Source organism: Ylistrum balloti, unplaced genomic scaffold (genome assembly GCF_031769215.1).
Source record: "Ylistrum balloti isolate Yb309-2 unplaced genomic scaffold, AGI_CSIRO_Ybal_v1 Utg370510, whole genome shotgun sequence".
NCBI lineage: Eukaryota > Metazoa > Mollusca > Bivalvia > Pectinida > Pectinidae > Ylistrum > Ylistrum balloti.
The window spans coordinates 199,307-216,706 of NW_026782329.1; the positions used below are offsets into that span (position 1 = coordinate 199,307).

The window sequence follows — 17,400 nt, forward strand, 5'->3', positions numbered from 1 at the left end:
TAGAGAGATGTTAAACTCGGACATGTTAAACTCGAACATGATAGAGAGATGTTAAACTCGAACATGACAGAGAGATGTTAAACTCGGACATGGTAGAGAACTGTTAAACTCGGACATGATAGAGAACTGTTAAACTCGAACATGATAGGGAGATGTTAAACTCGAACACGATAGAGAACTTTTAACTCGAACATGATAGAGAGATGTTAAACTCGGACATGATAGAGAGATGTTAAACTCGGACATGATAGAGAGATGTTAAACTCGAACATGATAGAGAGATGTTAAACTCGAACATAGAGAGATTTTAAATCGAACATGATAGAGAGATGTTAAACTCGGACATGATAGAGAGATGTTAAACTCGAACATGATAGAGAGACTGTTAAACTCGAACATGATAGAGAGATGTTAAACTCGGACATGATAGAGAGATGTTAAACTCGAACATGATAGAGAGATGTTAAACTCGAACATGATAGAGAGATGTTAAACTCGAACATGATAGAGAGATGTTAAACTCGAACATGATATAGAGATGTTAAACTCGAACATGATAGAGAGATGTTAAACTCGAACATGATAGAGAGAACATGATAGAGAGATGTTAAACTCGAACATGATAGAGAGATGTTAAACTCGAACATGATAGAGAGATGTTAAACTCGGACATGATAGAGAACTGTTAAACTCGAACATGATAGAGAGATGTTAAACTCGGACATGATAGAGAGATGTTAAACTCGAACATGATAGAGAGATGTTAAACTCGGACATGATAGAGAACTGTTAAACTCGAACATGATAGAGAGATGTTAAACTCGAACATGATAGAGAGATGTTAAACTCGGACATGATAGAGAGATGTTAAACTCGAACACGATAGAGAGATGTTAAACTCGAACACGATAGAGAGATGTTAAACTCGAACATGATAAAGAGATTTTAAACTCGAACATGATAGAGAGGTGTTAAACTCGAACATGATAGAAAGATGTTAAACTCGGACATGGTAGAGAGATGTTAAACTCGAACACGATAGAGAGATGTTAAACTCGGACATGGTAGAGAGATGTTAAACTCGAACACGATAGAGAGACGTTAAACTCGGACACGATAGAGAGATGTTAAACTCGGACATGGTAGAGAGATGTTAAACTGTAAAACTGTGGGATTCAATTCATTGTGAAATTGTCCATAGCAGACGAAATGATAGACAATCGTTTTTCTGTTTAATCGATCGGATGACCATGTCTCAAATTCATCTTCAAATCTGTTCACGAAAAGTAATCTCATATGAGAAAGATGTTTATATATCTTGTGACTTCAATTCAAGTAAGATTTCAGTAAGTTAGGTATCGATTTAATTGATTTTACAGTGAATTCGAGGTTACTCCAATATTCCATAAACAATACAACTGTAACAATTTATTTATTATTTATTTGAATCAGGAAAACAGTTCGACAGCATCAAACCAACGTCCATGTTCAAATTTAAACAATATAGGATATTCAAAATAGGCGTACAACGCCATACTTTGGTCATCATCAACTATGTTCTCAACCAGGCATGCGCGAAACACTTTCCGGTACAGGTGGTAGTATTCAGCAATAGCTGACAGGTCTCCACCGAAGAAGCCGCCACTTAGCGCAGGACCCCGTCTCACCTTATGTAGGTCCGTCTTGTTTTGATACAAAGTCAGATTAGCGAGTTGTATATAAGTAATTTTTCTAACTATTAAAAGTAGTTTTTCGGGTTTCCATGGAGATGCACAGTTTTTTGGAAATTCTACCGATCCATGTCCATATCCGGCGTCTATCCAATAAAAATGAGAAGTCTTGAAAGGATTCCACGCCCTCGCTATGTTCAAGAAAGATATTTTATTGTTCATTAATATTATATAGTCAGAAGAGAAACATTCCGGATGGTGTAACATGTCGTTGTCCTTCCGGAACTCCTCTGACCTTAATACCTGATTGATATGTTGTTTGTAACCCTGGAACTCAAGGTCCTCAAAAGGTAGAGTGTGGACGAACGTTTCTTGTGCTGGAGTCCGAACACGTCTGACAAAATGGGCTACCTTGTCATCACAGAAAATGTACAGGGTTATGTTAGCTTTTAAAAGAACGGAAAAATGGTGTAAGTATGTATCGAAACCTCGGGCCCAACCCGTCCAGTTTCCGCGCCCAATGTCGTAAAGCGCTGTCACAAAGGTCACGCCACCATTGCATGCCACGCCTGTAATAAATAAGATGCCAGTACAAATTAGAAGTATTAAATGATTTATACAATATATATAATACTTACAGTGAAACTTACGTTTTTATTTTAATTAATAAAAAACCAGAAATGTGTAGTCTCTGTACGTGGAATATTGTGAGCAAAAAAATGTTTGTATTGACAACAGTGGTTTGTATGTAATCATGATCACATACTATCTGGTTAAAAGTACATAAATAATAGCTACTATACTTACTACAACTAAAAGAAAAACGAAATTTATCAAGCATATCTTATATGTTTTTTATTCTAGATTAACGTCCTTCTGGTATAGGATATATGCTTTTAAAAAATGTCTCTCCGAAAGTAAATACTATGCGAGTGATTAGCTTATTACCATGGAAACAGTGGAGCTATCTGCTTTATCTCCATAAACTAAAAAATCGTGAGATATGCTTCCACCGTCTCCTGTTTCAGAAATAATGGAGATATCGTAAATTCGAATACAAGTACCAGTGGATAGGCAAAGATGTTTTTAAAATCCGAAAACTCCGACACGTTAATGGCAATCAATATACAATGGTGTGTATTTCATCACTGAAATTGAAATCCCGAGAATAACGCTGCGGCAATTACGTATAATGATCACTATTGTCGTCAATCTAGGCTTAAGAGACATTCCGAACGGCCATTACTTATCCATTAAATACTTTATGCTCACAGACATTAGTTATTGCCTTGTTATAATGTGAATGTTTAAACGTTTTATTGCAATGCTGAGTGTTAAGCTTCCGTCAACATCCGGTATTGATAAGAAAGTCTACAATGCACTGTGGTATCGCATTGGATGTAGAAGAATAATAGGTTATGGTTCTAGTCTGCCTTTGTGGCTGTAATGGAATGGCGGTATGAACGCAGCTCGGTACCGTCATACAGCATAAAGTCAGACCGAGATTAACATGAGGTTCGTATACTCGTGGTTATCAAATCGTATTGGCATAAATGTTTTAAAATCAGTATATCAAACTTAACTTATTGTTAGTAAGTGCTAAAATACAGTTCCATAATGCAGTACCGAGAGTATATAGATCATCAACGCGATCGATGTCTTACGATATGGAAATAAAGATAATGATACGAATCTAAAGGCCTGCATCTCTGATTCTCATATTCCCACCAAGATTAAGCTCGATTTCGACTTCTAGAATATATAAGTATCCCATCGGACCCGCATTTTTAACAGATAACTAGATGTGTGGATCGGGTTAGCATTGTCAATGAATATCCATAGCAAGTTTGTTAAATAGTAACTAACATTTCTATCTAAAATAAAAATAGTCCATTGCGCAACCACGACACTGACTAATTCCAGCTTCAGGATGCCTGCCTCGAACATCGCTTGTTTCCGTTTTTGGAGCTTTATGAGTTTGAAGCCACGACAGAGTGACATTTCGAAAGCTTAAAGGCAGTCTACACACCACATTAAACAGATGGCTAGAACCAAGCTAAACCATAGACAAATCGAATAAGTTGAAAGTGTCGTGGACATTGATCACTGATAGCGAGTTGTGTCTTGAGATTACACATCATTCTCTGACGCTCAATAATCCTCTGTACTTTAGGCGTTTGGTGTTTATTGCTGCTTTTAATAAAATAATTTTACTCGACAGGTTGATTGCAAGTGTTGCCGGAAATTGGAAAGGAAATCAATTTGTCTCGGAGCAAGAAACAATTACATTTTAGAGATAGAGCGACAGACAGGGTATTTTCTTCGACTAAGTTACCTGCGGCAAAATTTATCATAGTCGATAAACTTCTGTCAGTTATATTACCCATTGCTTGTCATTGTAATTACGGCAAACACTCAATATTTTGCTTTCAAAGATAAAGTATTTACGTCATACTCAGCGGATATTCTGTTTTGCGATTGCCTTCCTGTTGTCAGACTCATGGAACACAACGGCCATGTTTACGAGTGTTCGTGTCTGTAAATAACTTGTTTCACACGAAATATTGCCGGGTTAGTTCAATCGATAATGTTTGAAAAGTGCTGCATTTACAATTGTTATTATGTAAACGAAGCTGTTTTGGTGTGATGTTGAAATAGATTTTTTCAAGTTAACCAGTAATTAGGGGAAATGTTCAAGGGTGAATGTAAAAAATTTGGAACATTATTTATCATTTTATAGCTGTAGATAGGTCGTGATAGGTTAAATTGATAATTTTTGAGTGTCAATTTTTCTTTAAAAGTCCCCTTTTTCACGGTGGCAATACTTTCAATATATCATGTATAACTGCTTATCTGTAACCAAGCATTGAGAAACTTGGGCCTGAAAATCACGTCAGTATGTTTGGTTACGAGAGCTTGCTGTTCTTGCTATTATTTTTTTTTTTTTGGAACATTTCATTCAAAGTATTTCTAAAGCCAAGAAGACATATGCTAAGGATGAAAGTGATCGAATCAAAGTTGACAGTTTCTTCGATGAGTTTGGTGGTAAGATCTTTCTAAAGGTTAAAGCTGTTTTCTTTTGAATAGTTTGTTTTTTGTTTTCATTCGAGACTACTGAAATTTATCCAAACCAGAAGAAATCCTTTAGTTTTCACCTTCAGATATATTGAAAGATGACGCATTGTCTTTGAATAACAAGGAATTCATTGACCATATCCTTCATTAGAATTAAAATTAAGGACATAAATCAGTCTATTAGAAAAAGGACTTTATTTCTATATTGTGGAATTTAGGTACAATATTTCCTAAACCTTTGGTGCTTGTTGACCTGGAGATGTATGTTGATAAGTTTTGTTGTCGCTATCACAATCACTTTGGCGATATATTGTTTGATATTATTTTCATCCAAATCTCATACAATCATGACATCATGTACTTGGCATGAAGAAGATTTGTAGACGTTGTAGATGAATCATACGACGCTTTTTTTCTTTTTCTCCTTTTTAGACGTGTAATGTTTAAAGTGTTATTTACATAATATTATCTTTCCAGTAGGATTTGACAGCAGGCTATACAACTCCTCTCTGTAAGAACAAATTTTGTTTTTTCTTTTATTTCGTTTAAGCGACTTTAATTTTGTTAACCTATCTGCAGTTTCGTGTTATTAGTGAGGATGGCAAGAAAGCAGATGATCACGTTTAGGGTTGAATTCTTAATCCAGCAATTACGTAAAATAATAGATATTTGCCGTATAAACTCTTCAGTCAGCGTACAATTACATACATTAATGACACCAAAGTTAATTAAGTATGATATCACATTTTGTTCTGCATTTTGCATTGTATTACCCCTACAATGATAACTACCCAATATCTGAGATGTAATAAATATGTTTGTGAATAGCATGTTCTAACACCTCTCTCTATAGTTGATGTTGTCTCAGATATCAATGAACATACATTTCCTGTAAGTATATGGCTATTTCTACCATAAACAGAAACTGCACATAACTTTCATTAATGATATTTAACGAGGCTTTCAGTAAAAAAGCGTTTTTATAAATCAGACCTCGGCAACAGTTAGACGATAAAAACTTTTCCATTTTGTTAATTACCTACCCTGATTGACGAGAATCGGAATCAGTCCGCTCACTAACAGTGTCCACATTGACCAGTGCATCTTTGGCGAATCTCCTTCTTAATCACTCTCTAAATCACAGCCATATCTCTCTCACTAGTCGGTATCAATTGCTTCTTAATTGTTTCATATTCAGGAGCCAAACTCACCTCACAGTCGGTTGTCAGATACTAAATAACACTTCACCAATTTCTTTTAAGAACGATTCAATACTAAAACTTATAAAGAACAAACTTCCTCAGTGTTGTGTTTGTATCATCAAAGTTCCTATTCAGTGTCTCCAACACATCCACCGTCATCAGACCACTCCTGTGATATCTTTGTAGATATTGCTGACCATCGCTGACACGCATTTAAATTGTATCCATGGCATCGCTTTCTTCAACAGAATTGTAATAAATCTTGATCTGGTTAAAATTCCAGGTTTGAGATGATAAAATTCGACGTCTCAATGAATTACCCATACCGACGTCGTTTTCTCTCCAGGAAGAGATGACGTAAAAGAAATCGACATTGAACAGTCTGATTGTCTCTGATGGTCTAACGTGGATTCTTCCTCAGATCTGGTTACATGCTGATGTTATGTCACGTGCTGGAGAACTCACGTGCAACATCCATCGTCCTAGAATTGTAAGACCGTTATCAGTTTACTATCCTTCACTCTCGCTAATATTAGTTATAAAACGGAGAGTCATTGTTCATTGTCACAACAGTTACGGAACAAACCGGATTAACTGTGTTGTGTCAAGTTATTGACGCCGATCAATTTGTTTGATGGCCTCTTAAATGTTGCAATTAAAATAGAACTTTAACAAGAGCGGGTTCCATCGATTTTACCAGAAGTTAACTTGAGTTATATCAGTTATGGTTATGTTCAGAGAACGATTAATTGTTTGAATAAATCGTCTTCAAGCTTAAACTATATATTTATGCGATTTTGTTTTCTGTGTCACTTAATAAATTTTGTGCTTTTTATACAAGACGGATAATTCGGTACAGATACTGACTGGAAAATTGAATTTGCACAGAAAACTCTCACATATTTCAATTACCGAAAACTTGAAGGTAGAAAAGAGCAATTGCTGGATGCTTTACCACATTTTGTGTATGCAGTGGAACCGATTGCACGGCTTTCTCTCCCAAATTTTTAAATTTTGAAAGAAAGTACTCCAATAATTTAAAAAAATATTGCCAGGCACTGCTGAAAATGTTGCCGAATGTTACAGTGACGTAGCCGCACTGAGGTTCCAAGACTGTTGTCTGTTTATTGTTCAATAAGTTCGAGTGTGGTGGATGTATTAGGAAATAAATAGTAGATATCAGAATTACGGGTTACAATTGATTCACCTCCATTAGATCCTTTTGCGAGATTACAGTATCTTAATTTGTATGAACGACACACAGTAAATGTTATTCAATGAGTAAATAGAACATGACTCACACAAGTATCATCATTTAACATCAGAAGTTTAATTCCATTGGTAGCCTTAGATTCTGGTCAAGATGAGGTGACTTAATGAGGAATGTTACAATAGATATTCTAAACTCCAATATCAATACACATTAGTAAACACACCAAATCACACAACATGGGCATTCCCAGTAAAATTTCAACTTATCCCTAATTGATTTATTTGAACTTTCTACACGGATTCTCTAGGCACATATATCTCGGCTGTTAATTAATGTAACAATAATTTGTCATGTGCATATATCGTTATTGGCGCCAAACAATCTTTATAATGAAATTTGTAAGAATTAACGTGCTTTTAATAAGGTAATTATCTTGATATTTACACACATCTATCAGTCATTATATGACATTTCATTTTTTGTTTGTCTGCGGTAGACGTGACATTCTGAACACTTTAAAAATTAGCTGAAGTGATAGTATGTATAATACAATATAGAAGTTGTCTTTACCTCAATTCTGCTGCTGCTGTCATATCCTTTAAGTGTTCCTCGGGTCAAGTTATCTCTTGATCATTTCAACATACACCATGTCGCTAGAAATTCCGTTACCATTAATAATATCTCTGTTTCTTTTGTATAATCGTTCGACCCTTTCACTGAGCCCATGTTTTCAAACCCTTGCAATTTCATATACAACGTATGAATACAAAATGAGAAAATGGGTCCAAAGTTATATTTGATATATTATTGTATCTCTCTCTATATATATATATATATATATATATAATACAATATAAGGTATCTTATCTCACTGAGATAGCATATTTCTTATTTACAATGTTACGTGAAAGTCATCTCATATTGCCCCCATTTCTACGGAGAGAAATTTATCATAACAAATTGACGGACTCGATCCGCCGTGACCAAAATCGATTAATCCAGAGAAAGTTTGTTTGTATAGCAATGCTATTATGCAGAAGACATGTACGATAATGACATGTCAAACCATGGTGTGTAATGAGGATTTATCGTCAGTCTTTGACATTTTCTCGTGCTACGGTATCAGTGCATGATATGCAACACAGTACCTTATTCCATTAATTGTGAAAGGAGAAGGACAAAATGTATATAAGTGTATTATTTGCATTAGTAAAACTAATAAATCTATTGTTTGTTGTTAGATCGAAGGCGGCAAACGATATAACATCGATGGTTAAACAAGAATTGATGTATTCAAGGAGTGCCGAGTTAAATGCACGTGCTGTCGAAGGAGTGCTTTCCAGCTTTGTATCTAAGTTAACGACCAGTAATTCTAAGTGTTGCGCAAACAAATAGTACCTTTGATTGGAAGAAAATGATGGCCACACCCGAATTACACAGGACAAACCTGGACACCTCTGACTCAGTTCACATACTTGGAAGAGGAGATTGTATGTCTGTTTGATTATATTTACATTTATCATTTATTCAGACATGTGATATCCTGTACATGGATTTTTCCGCAAACATAGGATGTGATAGTTCGCACGAAAGTCATCTTCTAGAGAAGAAATGAAAAAAAACAATAGGACGATCTTAATCAGTAGTATTTATATTTATGTATGTGACCTTTGTACACTTGTTGAATGATCGATTCGATTTTTCGACATAAACTCTTCAACTTCAAATGATTTTACTTGTTTTAGGCAAATTGATGTTTGATATGCACTGCATAATGAATAACGTTTAATTTATGAATGAAATTCGAACACGAGGTTAATGACAGATCACTGTTTAGTTGTTAGTATACAGAATATGTATCATATTTGACACATTGATGTATGTGGGACGTATTTAAGCAGACCTAGCAAGTAAGATGAAGATCAGGGGAAAATTGTTGAAATAAGATAAACTGTCATTATTTATACAGAGTTAGACTTTAATGTGTACCCCAGACGTTCATATGTAGAATTATGTAAAACAGTAGTGTGGGAGTGATCCTCCAGATATCTGCAGACGAGTTACCTCCCCCGCCCCCTATTCACACTGAATAATGAATGTGTATCATTTGAGGTAGACAGACATGAATCATACAACGCCTTCGCCTTAATCAGCCCATACATAATGAATTCACAAACCTGTTTATAGAAATACCACAGGTAGTAGATACGGCAGCCTAACAATGTAAAGTTTAAATTAACTTCTGACAAATTTAAATGTTTGGTACACCTCATGAAACATAATAATTTCATAGTTTAATGTTGTTGTATTATAGCACCGAACCGGGTACCCTAGAGCACGCTGAATCCGTTATACGACCCGAAAAACATGAATGTTTTGACAAAAAAATCATCAAGACAGATAAAACATCTCTCAAAATCATTTTCACTTGAACATGTATTCATATTGTCTTATCTGTAGATTTCCTTGACCATATCCATTTTATATACCAGTACCCAACTAAATTGGAAATCAATCGTAAGACACTCTTCATTAGCCACTTACCGCAATCATTTTCTGCAACGAAACCAAACAAAACAGCTCTCCTCTAAGATGTATGCCTAGCATGATCATTTCGATTTTCGCTTTGTGAATTTTCCGTCTCTGGATAGCACTATTTATGCTTCCTCATTCTATGGTGACTCCATGTCACAGTTGTTTTGACATTTAAGGGTGTGTATCATGATTTGTTTTTGCAAGAGTGATTTCGTTGTTTTTAACCTTTTCCTCATTTGAGAAAACGACATAGGATCAACCAAGATTAACATGACTGGTCTTGTCGATTAACTCGATACTACAACACAAAAATGTTCTTTTACAACGTTTTTAAGATAATTTTCTGTAGAACATTGATCTCGTCTTGAAACAGAAATATTAACGTCATTTATACATTAGCTTTCTGCAATTTAGTTAATTTTTGGCTCACTTAGAGCAGTAGAATTTTAAAGAAATAATTATATTGTTATTTCACAATGCTGTTTCTGTGGTTGTTGGATCCGTATAATTCACATCTGGACTATGATTCCTTTTTTACTTCTTCATTGTGAAAGATGTTCAGAATGTTATGATAGTGATGCATGAATGAAGGCTGTTGAAACAGGCTGACCAGGAATCACTTAGCAGTAGATGACTTCCGGCGTGAATCGAAAAATGTTGTATATGAGAGCATGCTTTCAAAAGGATTCAGACAAAGTTTTCTTATTTGTATTTTATCACTCACCATTCTCATCGCGACTAATACTGACCATTACTTACACAAGTCATCATAAATAGACATGACATTGCGTTCTTCAATAACATTTCATCTCTTCGGAGGAAAATAGCAAGAAAAATATTTAAAACATTGAGAAGGGAAAAGGAACAAACAATGATATATAGATATAAAAAATATACAAAATATAAAACTGATACCAAATTAGTTTTTAAATCGTCATTGTGATATCATTTACAAATGTCTTTCTAAACTTCGGCGAACATTGTAAGATTGCTTATTAGTAGGCCCGAATGAATTCGTTTTCCTTCATATCTGATGCACGTATGATTGTATTGAAAGATAAAAAATGACATTGAGGCTAAAAATGAAAGCGCGATATCTGCTTAGTTTACCGATAATAGTGCCCTGATCCTGATGAGTTTATGTAAAGTCCCAATGATATTAAAAATATAGAATATCAAAATTTATTTTTTGGATTCTTGACCCTGTAAATAAAAGCTTCATTAAAGTTTTTGTCGGAGCCACAAAGAACGTTAACATAGACTGAGTACTCCATAAAAATGTTTTTGAATCTTGAAACAAAGTTGCCACCGAACATATGTTTCCCTAGTGTTCAAAATAAAAAGGAGACTTTTATATAAAGATAATCACAATTAGTATGCTGTCATGGTATGAAAAGTGATTTTAATTCATGGCTCTTTGTTTTAATGAGATACGTACAACAGCGAAGGATATTATATTTCCATTTTACCAGTGTAATGTCGCGTCTTAATGACCACACATAGGACATCATAGAGAGGAAGGTCCTAGATGCATTTTATAGGTTACATTTATAGTCCTTAACTTACACATCTGTATTGTATATGTAGTTAAACAGGTATGTAACTATGTCAGCACCCTGTTTTGATATATACTGACATCTCAATCCGATAGCATTTAGCACGACAAGAGGCTTTACCGAATGCTGTATGCAGAAATTTAAAATGGTATCCGGAGGATTAATTAAACTCTGTTTACACCACACCAAGGTGGATGGTTAGTGTTCTTCTGATCGTCAAACATGCAAGTTGATGATAACTGAATGTGACACGCTAATTCAATGGCTCTCGAATGTGCAAATAAATTGTGACATTACTCAATTAAAGGTATGCTGCAAGAAATGATTTACACAACGAGTGGTTGTAGTTCATGGTATTTCTTTCACTCGAGTGAGTTATTTAAAAAAAAAATCCACTTATCAGCTGCATCATACAGCTGTTTTGTACTCCTATGACTCGTCAGTGCTGCTAAGGGCTTGGTCTTTAAAACCTATGAGGTGACTGAGGAAAATCACAAGGGACCGAAACATGTCAAAATTTAGAAAGGAAGGTGCACTAGCCCCGAATTCAATTTAGTAATTTACAGAAAAACGTCAAATATATGTGTATACTCTGAACCGATTTGAAAAGATCGAATGTGGCATGTAGGCAAGTCTCGGAGAGTAATTTACCACCTTCGCAATAATTGTATCTGCTAACACCATTAAAAAATACTACTAACTATAAAACACCGAGTTTGTGACATCTGCTTCTACCACAATAAAAAAACGTTATTCCTAAGTTGAACTGACCTATTCTGAAGCCTGATGTGTTTTGATTACATCATCAGTTATGGTGTAATGATAAGACTTTGGTGATATGCCGCTAATTAATATGTAAAACTGACAATTTCATCCAAACATGGAGATATTGTAACGTATTGCAAACATTGACTAGAAATAAATTGCTTCAAAGCAAATTAAACGGGATAGAAATCCAAACAAGAAATCAAATTATAAAAAAAAAAAAAAAAACAATTATGAACTAATTATTGCGTGTTCTAATTTCGGTGAGTGCGTGAAGCGCCATTTCGGGCGAAGTTATACCCTGCCAGTCAATCAAAACATGCTATTACACAACAGTTGGACTGATTAACTGAAGTCTATTGTGGTAGAAAGATATTTACATAGTTGTGTTATTCTTACTATCAAACTGATAAAAAGAGGGGGGATGATTTCGTATGTTGTATACAATGTATAACGAAAATGTCCAAAATATCTAGTATAATTTATTTGATAAAATATACTTCAAGGGAGTTATTTCCCATGTATATATTACAGTATGCTGTATTGGAACAAAACAAATACATTGTTTATAATAAGGGTTATTTTTACATATTTAACGGCTGCGCTAACTTTTTCTAAGACATGTATACAACAATAGCGGCATTTTCATGGCCCCAAACATTCAAATATTAAAACAAATATATTTATCATTTCGTATATAACATGATTTCTGATTTCTAACCTGATCGTATTGAAAAACAACTAATAAATCCAACATGTCAACATAATCATAATCTAAACTCAAATTTAAAAAAAAACTAGGACAAAATATGAACACAATGAAGATTTTATTTTGTTTATTTTGATCTGAGGACATAACACTACTTGGATTCATCAATATTTACGTGGCGGGTGTGATCGCCTATCCTATTCTTGTTCGCCTTATCCTTTTTCCAAGGATTTCCGTATACAACTTTGTCCATGCTTTTCTTCTGATTTCGCCGTTTGAGTTTGAATTATGATGCTGCTGACATGACAATATTTCTAGTTAAATGCTGAAGGTATTATACGTTAGTAACGTGTATCTGTAGTCGCTAACGTTGTGTCTAGGGTTGGTAAACAGAGGTCATTAAAGTGTCACACTTACCTAATGTAACATTGTTCGTAGGTGTATTGATGACTGTCATTGGGAAAAACATTTCTTTTTAATAAATCATTTACGAGTGTGTGAAGTCTGACGATCAAATCAAATGAACAACGAAGTGTGCGTATAACAATTAAAATATCAGCCAAGTCATCACAGAAGCTCTATAAAACCATCCATTAATTCTTCATTTTCAATGTTAATTGTACTTTTATCATTTGTTGGCAAATCATTAAGGGCTTTTTAAATAAATTAATCATTATCAATGTTGAGGATATGATGCTAAAAGATAAAAATGCTTCACAAGAACATCACCATGTCCTTAAAATTCGTCAAAGGGGGGAGTGAACTACAGGGTATCTAAAATATGTGATCAGATGAATGGCAGACCAAACTGAAGTACGGTGATGTATTAAACTACTAGGGTATTGTGTGTTTACATATACAAAAGCACTGAAGGTTAATATAGGTGGTCGCGCTACAAACTGGATGTCAATTTCAGAGGGCAGTTGTTTTTCTGAATAGCAAATATTGTCTTTAATCACGCTTAACGAGGCAATATGATGAGGATTTGTTGTTTGTTACAGTGCCGAATAGTTCATGTGAAGCGGGGTTTTGTACGACTGTGACACTAGCTGAATAGCTATACTGAGGTGTCACACTACCCATTGTATCGGTCCCCAGTTATTTGACATTATCTTTCTCGCTAACGTATTACCACTCCAAATCTACACAGAAGCCAAATGATCAAGATTTGCTTGTATATTACTATAACAAAAAGAGAAAATGAATCACTCGAAATTCCGATGTATACGTGCTACGCAATATAATACGTTATGTGGGACGGAATGTATATTTACAAAACACACCAAACCGGTCTGAATAAAATATGATATTGCATCTGTCTAGGTATGATCCTATGTCATTTATACAGCGTTAAGATAGAGCAGCACGGGATCCTTACCACGCAATTCATACCATTTACTATCCACGCTCAGATAGATATTGAAATTTAAGAGACTTAAATTTGTTTTGGATTTCGTGAATTTTTAGTGTTCTCGCATCGTCGGTTAACTTTGATGGCTGCGCTCGACTGGTTCGTAATGGTACTGCCGCATAAGTACGTGTTTGGCATGCTTCCCACGTCCCGTCCTGATGGGGAACGCCTAAATACCTCACCCGCCGTAACCACAGCCAACACCAACACCAGGCGAGCTTCTGTAAAAGTAAATTTTAATACGAATCTTCTGACTAGATTCTACGGAATAGCGTACACAGTACCTATTGAAACCTTACTGGGTTCGCTCTTCGCTCAATATATCTCACGATACTGCACACGAACTTTGTAAAAAGTAAAAGGTATGTTGTTGTAATTTCTATCGCCTGTTGAGGCGTGATCATTATGTTATAGTCGAAACGTACCTAAATTAACAACAAGTAGAGGCCCGACAAATGCCAAACAGTGGTGAAAAGTGTCTTTCCAAAGGCTACAGTCACGACAGCACCAATCAGCCCGTCTACGTGCGTTTTGAATAACACAAACTACAAAAGATGACACCTTGGATTTCCACCTGAACTGCGTAGGCTCTAGCTGCTAATTAATACTAATACTGACACGTGGATGTCTGTGTTTTATATCAACCATTTCCCGCCTTTATTCACATCTAGAGTATAATGTGTATATCCATAAAAAATGCTATGACATTTTTATGGCATTTAATTTATAGTAGATTGAACGAACAGGTATGTTTGTATTGATTATTTTACAGATGGTGCTTCATTGAACAAGTGGAATGTTAAGATTATCAAGAGACTTGCTATTGCAATTTTATCTATTGAGTATCTGCAATTCAGCTTACCCACGTTACCATACCTGATGTCCATCTCCGATGCTGTATGTGTATTTGATACATCGCAATATGTGTTAATTGGGAACACGCTTTTGCCACCTCGAGGTATATTACAAACGAAGGAATTAGAATAAAACAAAACTATCTCGTGAAATGTATGTTATTGGCAGAAATGTCTTCATTTGCGTTAATTGTATTGTCAAAAGCACGCCTTGGACGACAACGCATTAATAATTAATGCTCCACGTTGGCCGAGTCACATGTTCAGCGTTAGCGGCTGCTCCCGAAGGTGTTCCGTACTGTTACCGCTTCAGTGACGTTGTGTATATACCTGTAGACTTGGGCCAGGTATTGATCTGACAGTCTTCAATCGGCAACATGACAAGGCCGTCACTCGCTCTCCGCTGACCGCGCATCTCCATCTCCCGGGACAGCTACCGAAATGGCAGACGTACTCTTGGAGAAGAATATTCATTTTCTGGGTTCGTGGAAGGCAAACCGACTGTCGGAGCACCTTTTACACGACATCACAGCCCATGGCAAGGATAACAAAGGGGCGCCTTCGACGCTACAGGTACTGCCACACGGCATCAAACTAAGTGTATATGAAAAATCACAAAAATCTGGAATAATCCCAGAGAAGAATGTTTTGGAGATAAAACAGAACCGGTTACAACAAGAATCTGTTTTATGTGTTGTAAAAGACGATTCCACGTTGTTACTAAGTATACTTGTATGGAGATGCGCTAATGAAAACGATGTGTTTGATATTTTGAAGTGTTTCAGTGAAACCCATAATAACAATAACAATCTGCCAAATGGCCACAATGTAACGGAGTCAACGTCACATGGTAACTATAGAAACGGCAGTGTGGTAGTTAATAGGGAAATATCCACCGAAACACACAGGTACCGTAAGAAAAGTCAAGGTCGCTCCGTGGTCACAACAGGACTTAGCCAGACCGTCACGACCAACGCAGAACAAGAAGAACAAGAAGAACAAAACGTTCCAACGGAAGACAAAGAAGAAAACAACGTCAAGGTGATTGACTTTCATTCAAATGTACAACAGAAGGAAGACCTTGATCAGATCAAGGTCGTCCATGTACCACGTGGTAGCTCGAGCTCACAAACCCATGAAGATGACGTATTTACTCCCACCCGGACCGTGAATTTTGCGGAACATAACAATATCACCTATCCGTTGCAGCGTGACGCTACCGTGCAAACGGATATGCATGAAGGCGACGCCGACAGTTTAGCGATGTCCTCTTCCGGTTCTCTTAAGGATGAAATTTCTAATCTTCAAAAGGAAGTAAAGGAGCTCAGACTCATTGTACAGTCATCCGTCGCGATAAGTAACACTGAGTATTTCAAGCGGAAGCAGTTATCCGATTCTCAGAATTCCAACTATATGTTTAGTGGACAAGGATTTCAGGATCAGTATGATTCACGGAGCTTTGCAAGTCAAACGGAAATAACCAGACATGTCCGCCAGCAGGCACAAGCACATGCTCAGAATAGGCAAAAGATGCTTTTTGTGAGGCGAAGTCGTGTCAGTAGTGATCCGAGATCCCTACGCTATACAAGGCCTGTTACATCTTCACAAATACCCAATAGGACACAAAGGTACCAGAGTGATTCGGTTATGTACAGCCATCCTGATCACCGGCTAGTTCCTCGTCATCAGTTAAGGTCATCCAGTTCCAGCTCATCTGGTTCCCTTAACAAGAAAATGATGAGGTATGTAACCCTGCCACCTGACGGAAAAGTTAAAAGAGAAGGAAAACAATCCTGGAGACACTACCCCAGGGCATCAGGACTGTTCCTTAACTCCACTGTAGAGCGCCCGATAGAGGATGTGTACGCTGTACCAAACAGGAGCCGTAAGCGTATGGAACAATCTTACCGCCGAAGTCGCCAGGTGGTCACACCACAAACGTTTGGTTTGAATAGAAACGGGGTGCCAGTGGTCAATGGTGGTTTAAATTCTCCTGAGCACGACGACTACCAGAAAATTAGGGACATCAAACATCGACAAACGAGCTTGTCGGTTTCTGATCATTCTGGGGAAAAACAAAGGGAAGCGGAAATGGATATGCTGAAAGTCCCGGAAGTGGTGCACCATAATGTTCAAGTGGATAATCAAGCAACTTAAAGCTTCGAGGAAGAATTTGACTAATATTCTTATAAAAAAACTCACTCTGATAATGGAGAATAATTTTGTATATATGACATAGCTCTATTGATTGTTATTATTACAATATCCCTGGATTTATTATTCAGAAGCGACAACAAGTGTTATTTTCAGCTGCCAAATTGTATGGAAGATTGTATTGGAAAGATATGGAGCCTATAATTAAATTGCTTTGTGATAGGTGCGATAATATACCCCAGACCTTCTCGCCCGC

General features: G+C 36.2%; 1 protein-coding gene across 1 annotated transcript; it reads right to left on the reverse strand.

Annotated features, from left to right (window-relative positions):
- Positions 1-1,448: 1,448 nt before the first annotated feature.
- Positions 1,449-15,411, reverse strand: LOC132555673 (protein HtrL-like). The gene is made up of 2 exons (XM_060220026.1): positions 15,321-15,411; positions 1,449-2,239 (listed from the first exon to the last, which is right to left on the reverse strand). Exons 1-2 carry the CDS (start codon positions 15,409-15,411, stop codon positions 1,449-1,451), a joined length of 882 nt encoding a protein of 293 aa, XP_060076009.1.
- Between the last annotated feature and the right edge of the window lie 1,989 nt (positions 15,412-17,400).

Excerpts from the sequence above, each read along its gene's own strand:
- LOC132555673 (XM_060220026.1), bottom strand. The coding sequence starts at position 15,411 with ATGGAGATGCGCGGTCAGCGGAGAGCGAGTGACGGCCTTGTCATGTTG. Across the intron at positions 2,240-15,320 it reads TACCTGGCCCAAGTCTACAG|GCGTGGCATGCAATGGTGGC; the intron begins GTATATACACAA and ends TATTTATTACAG.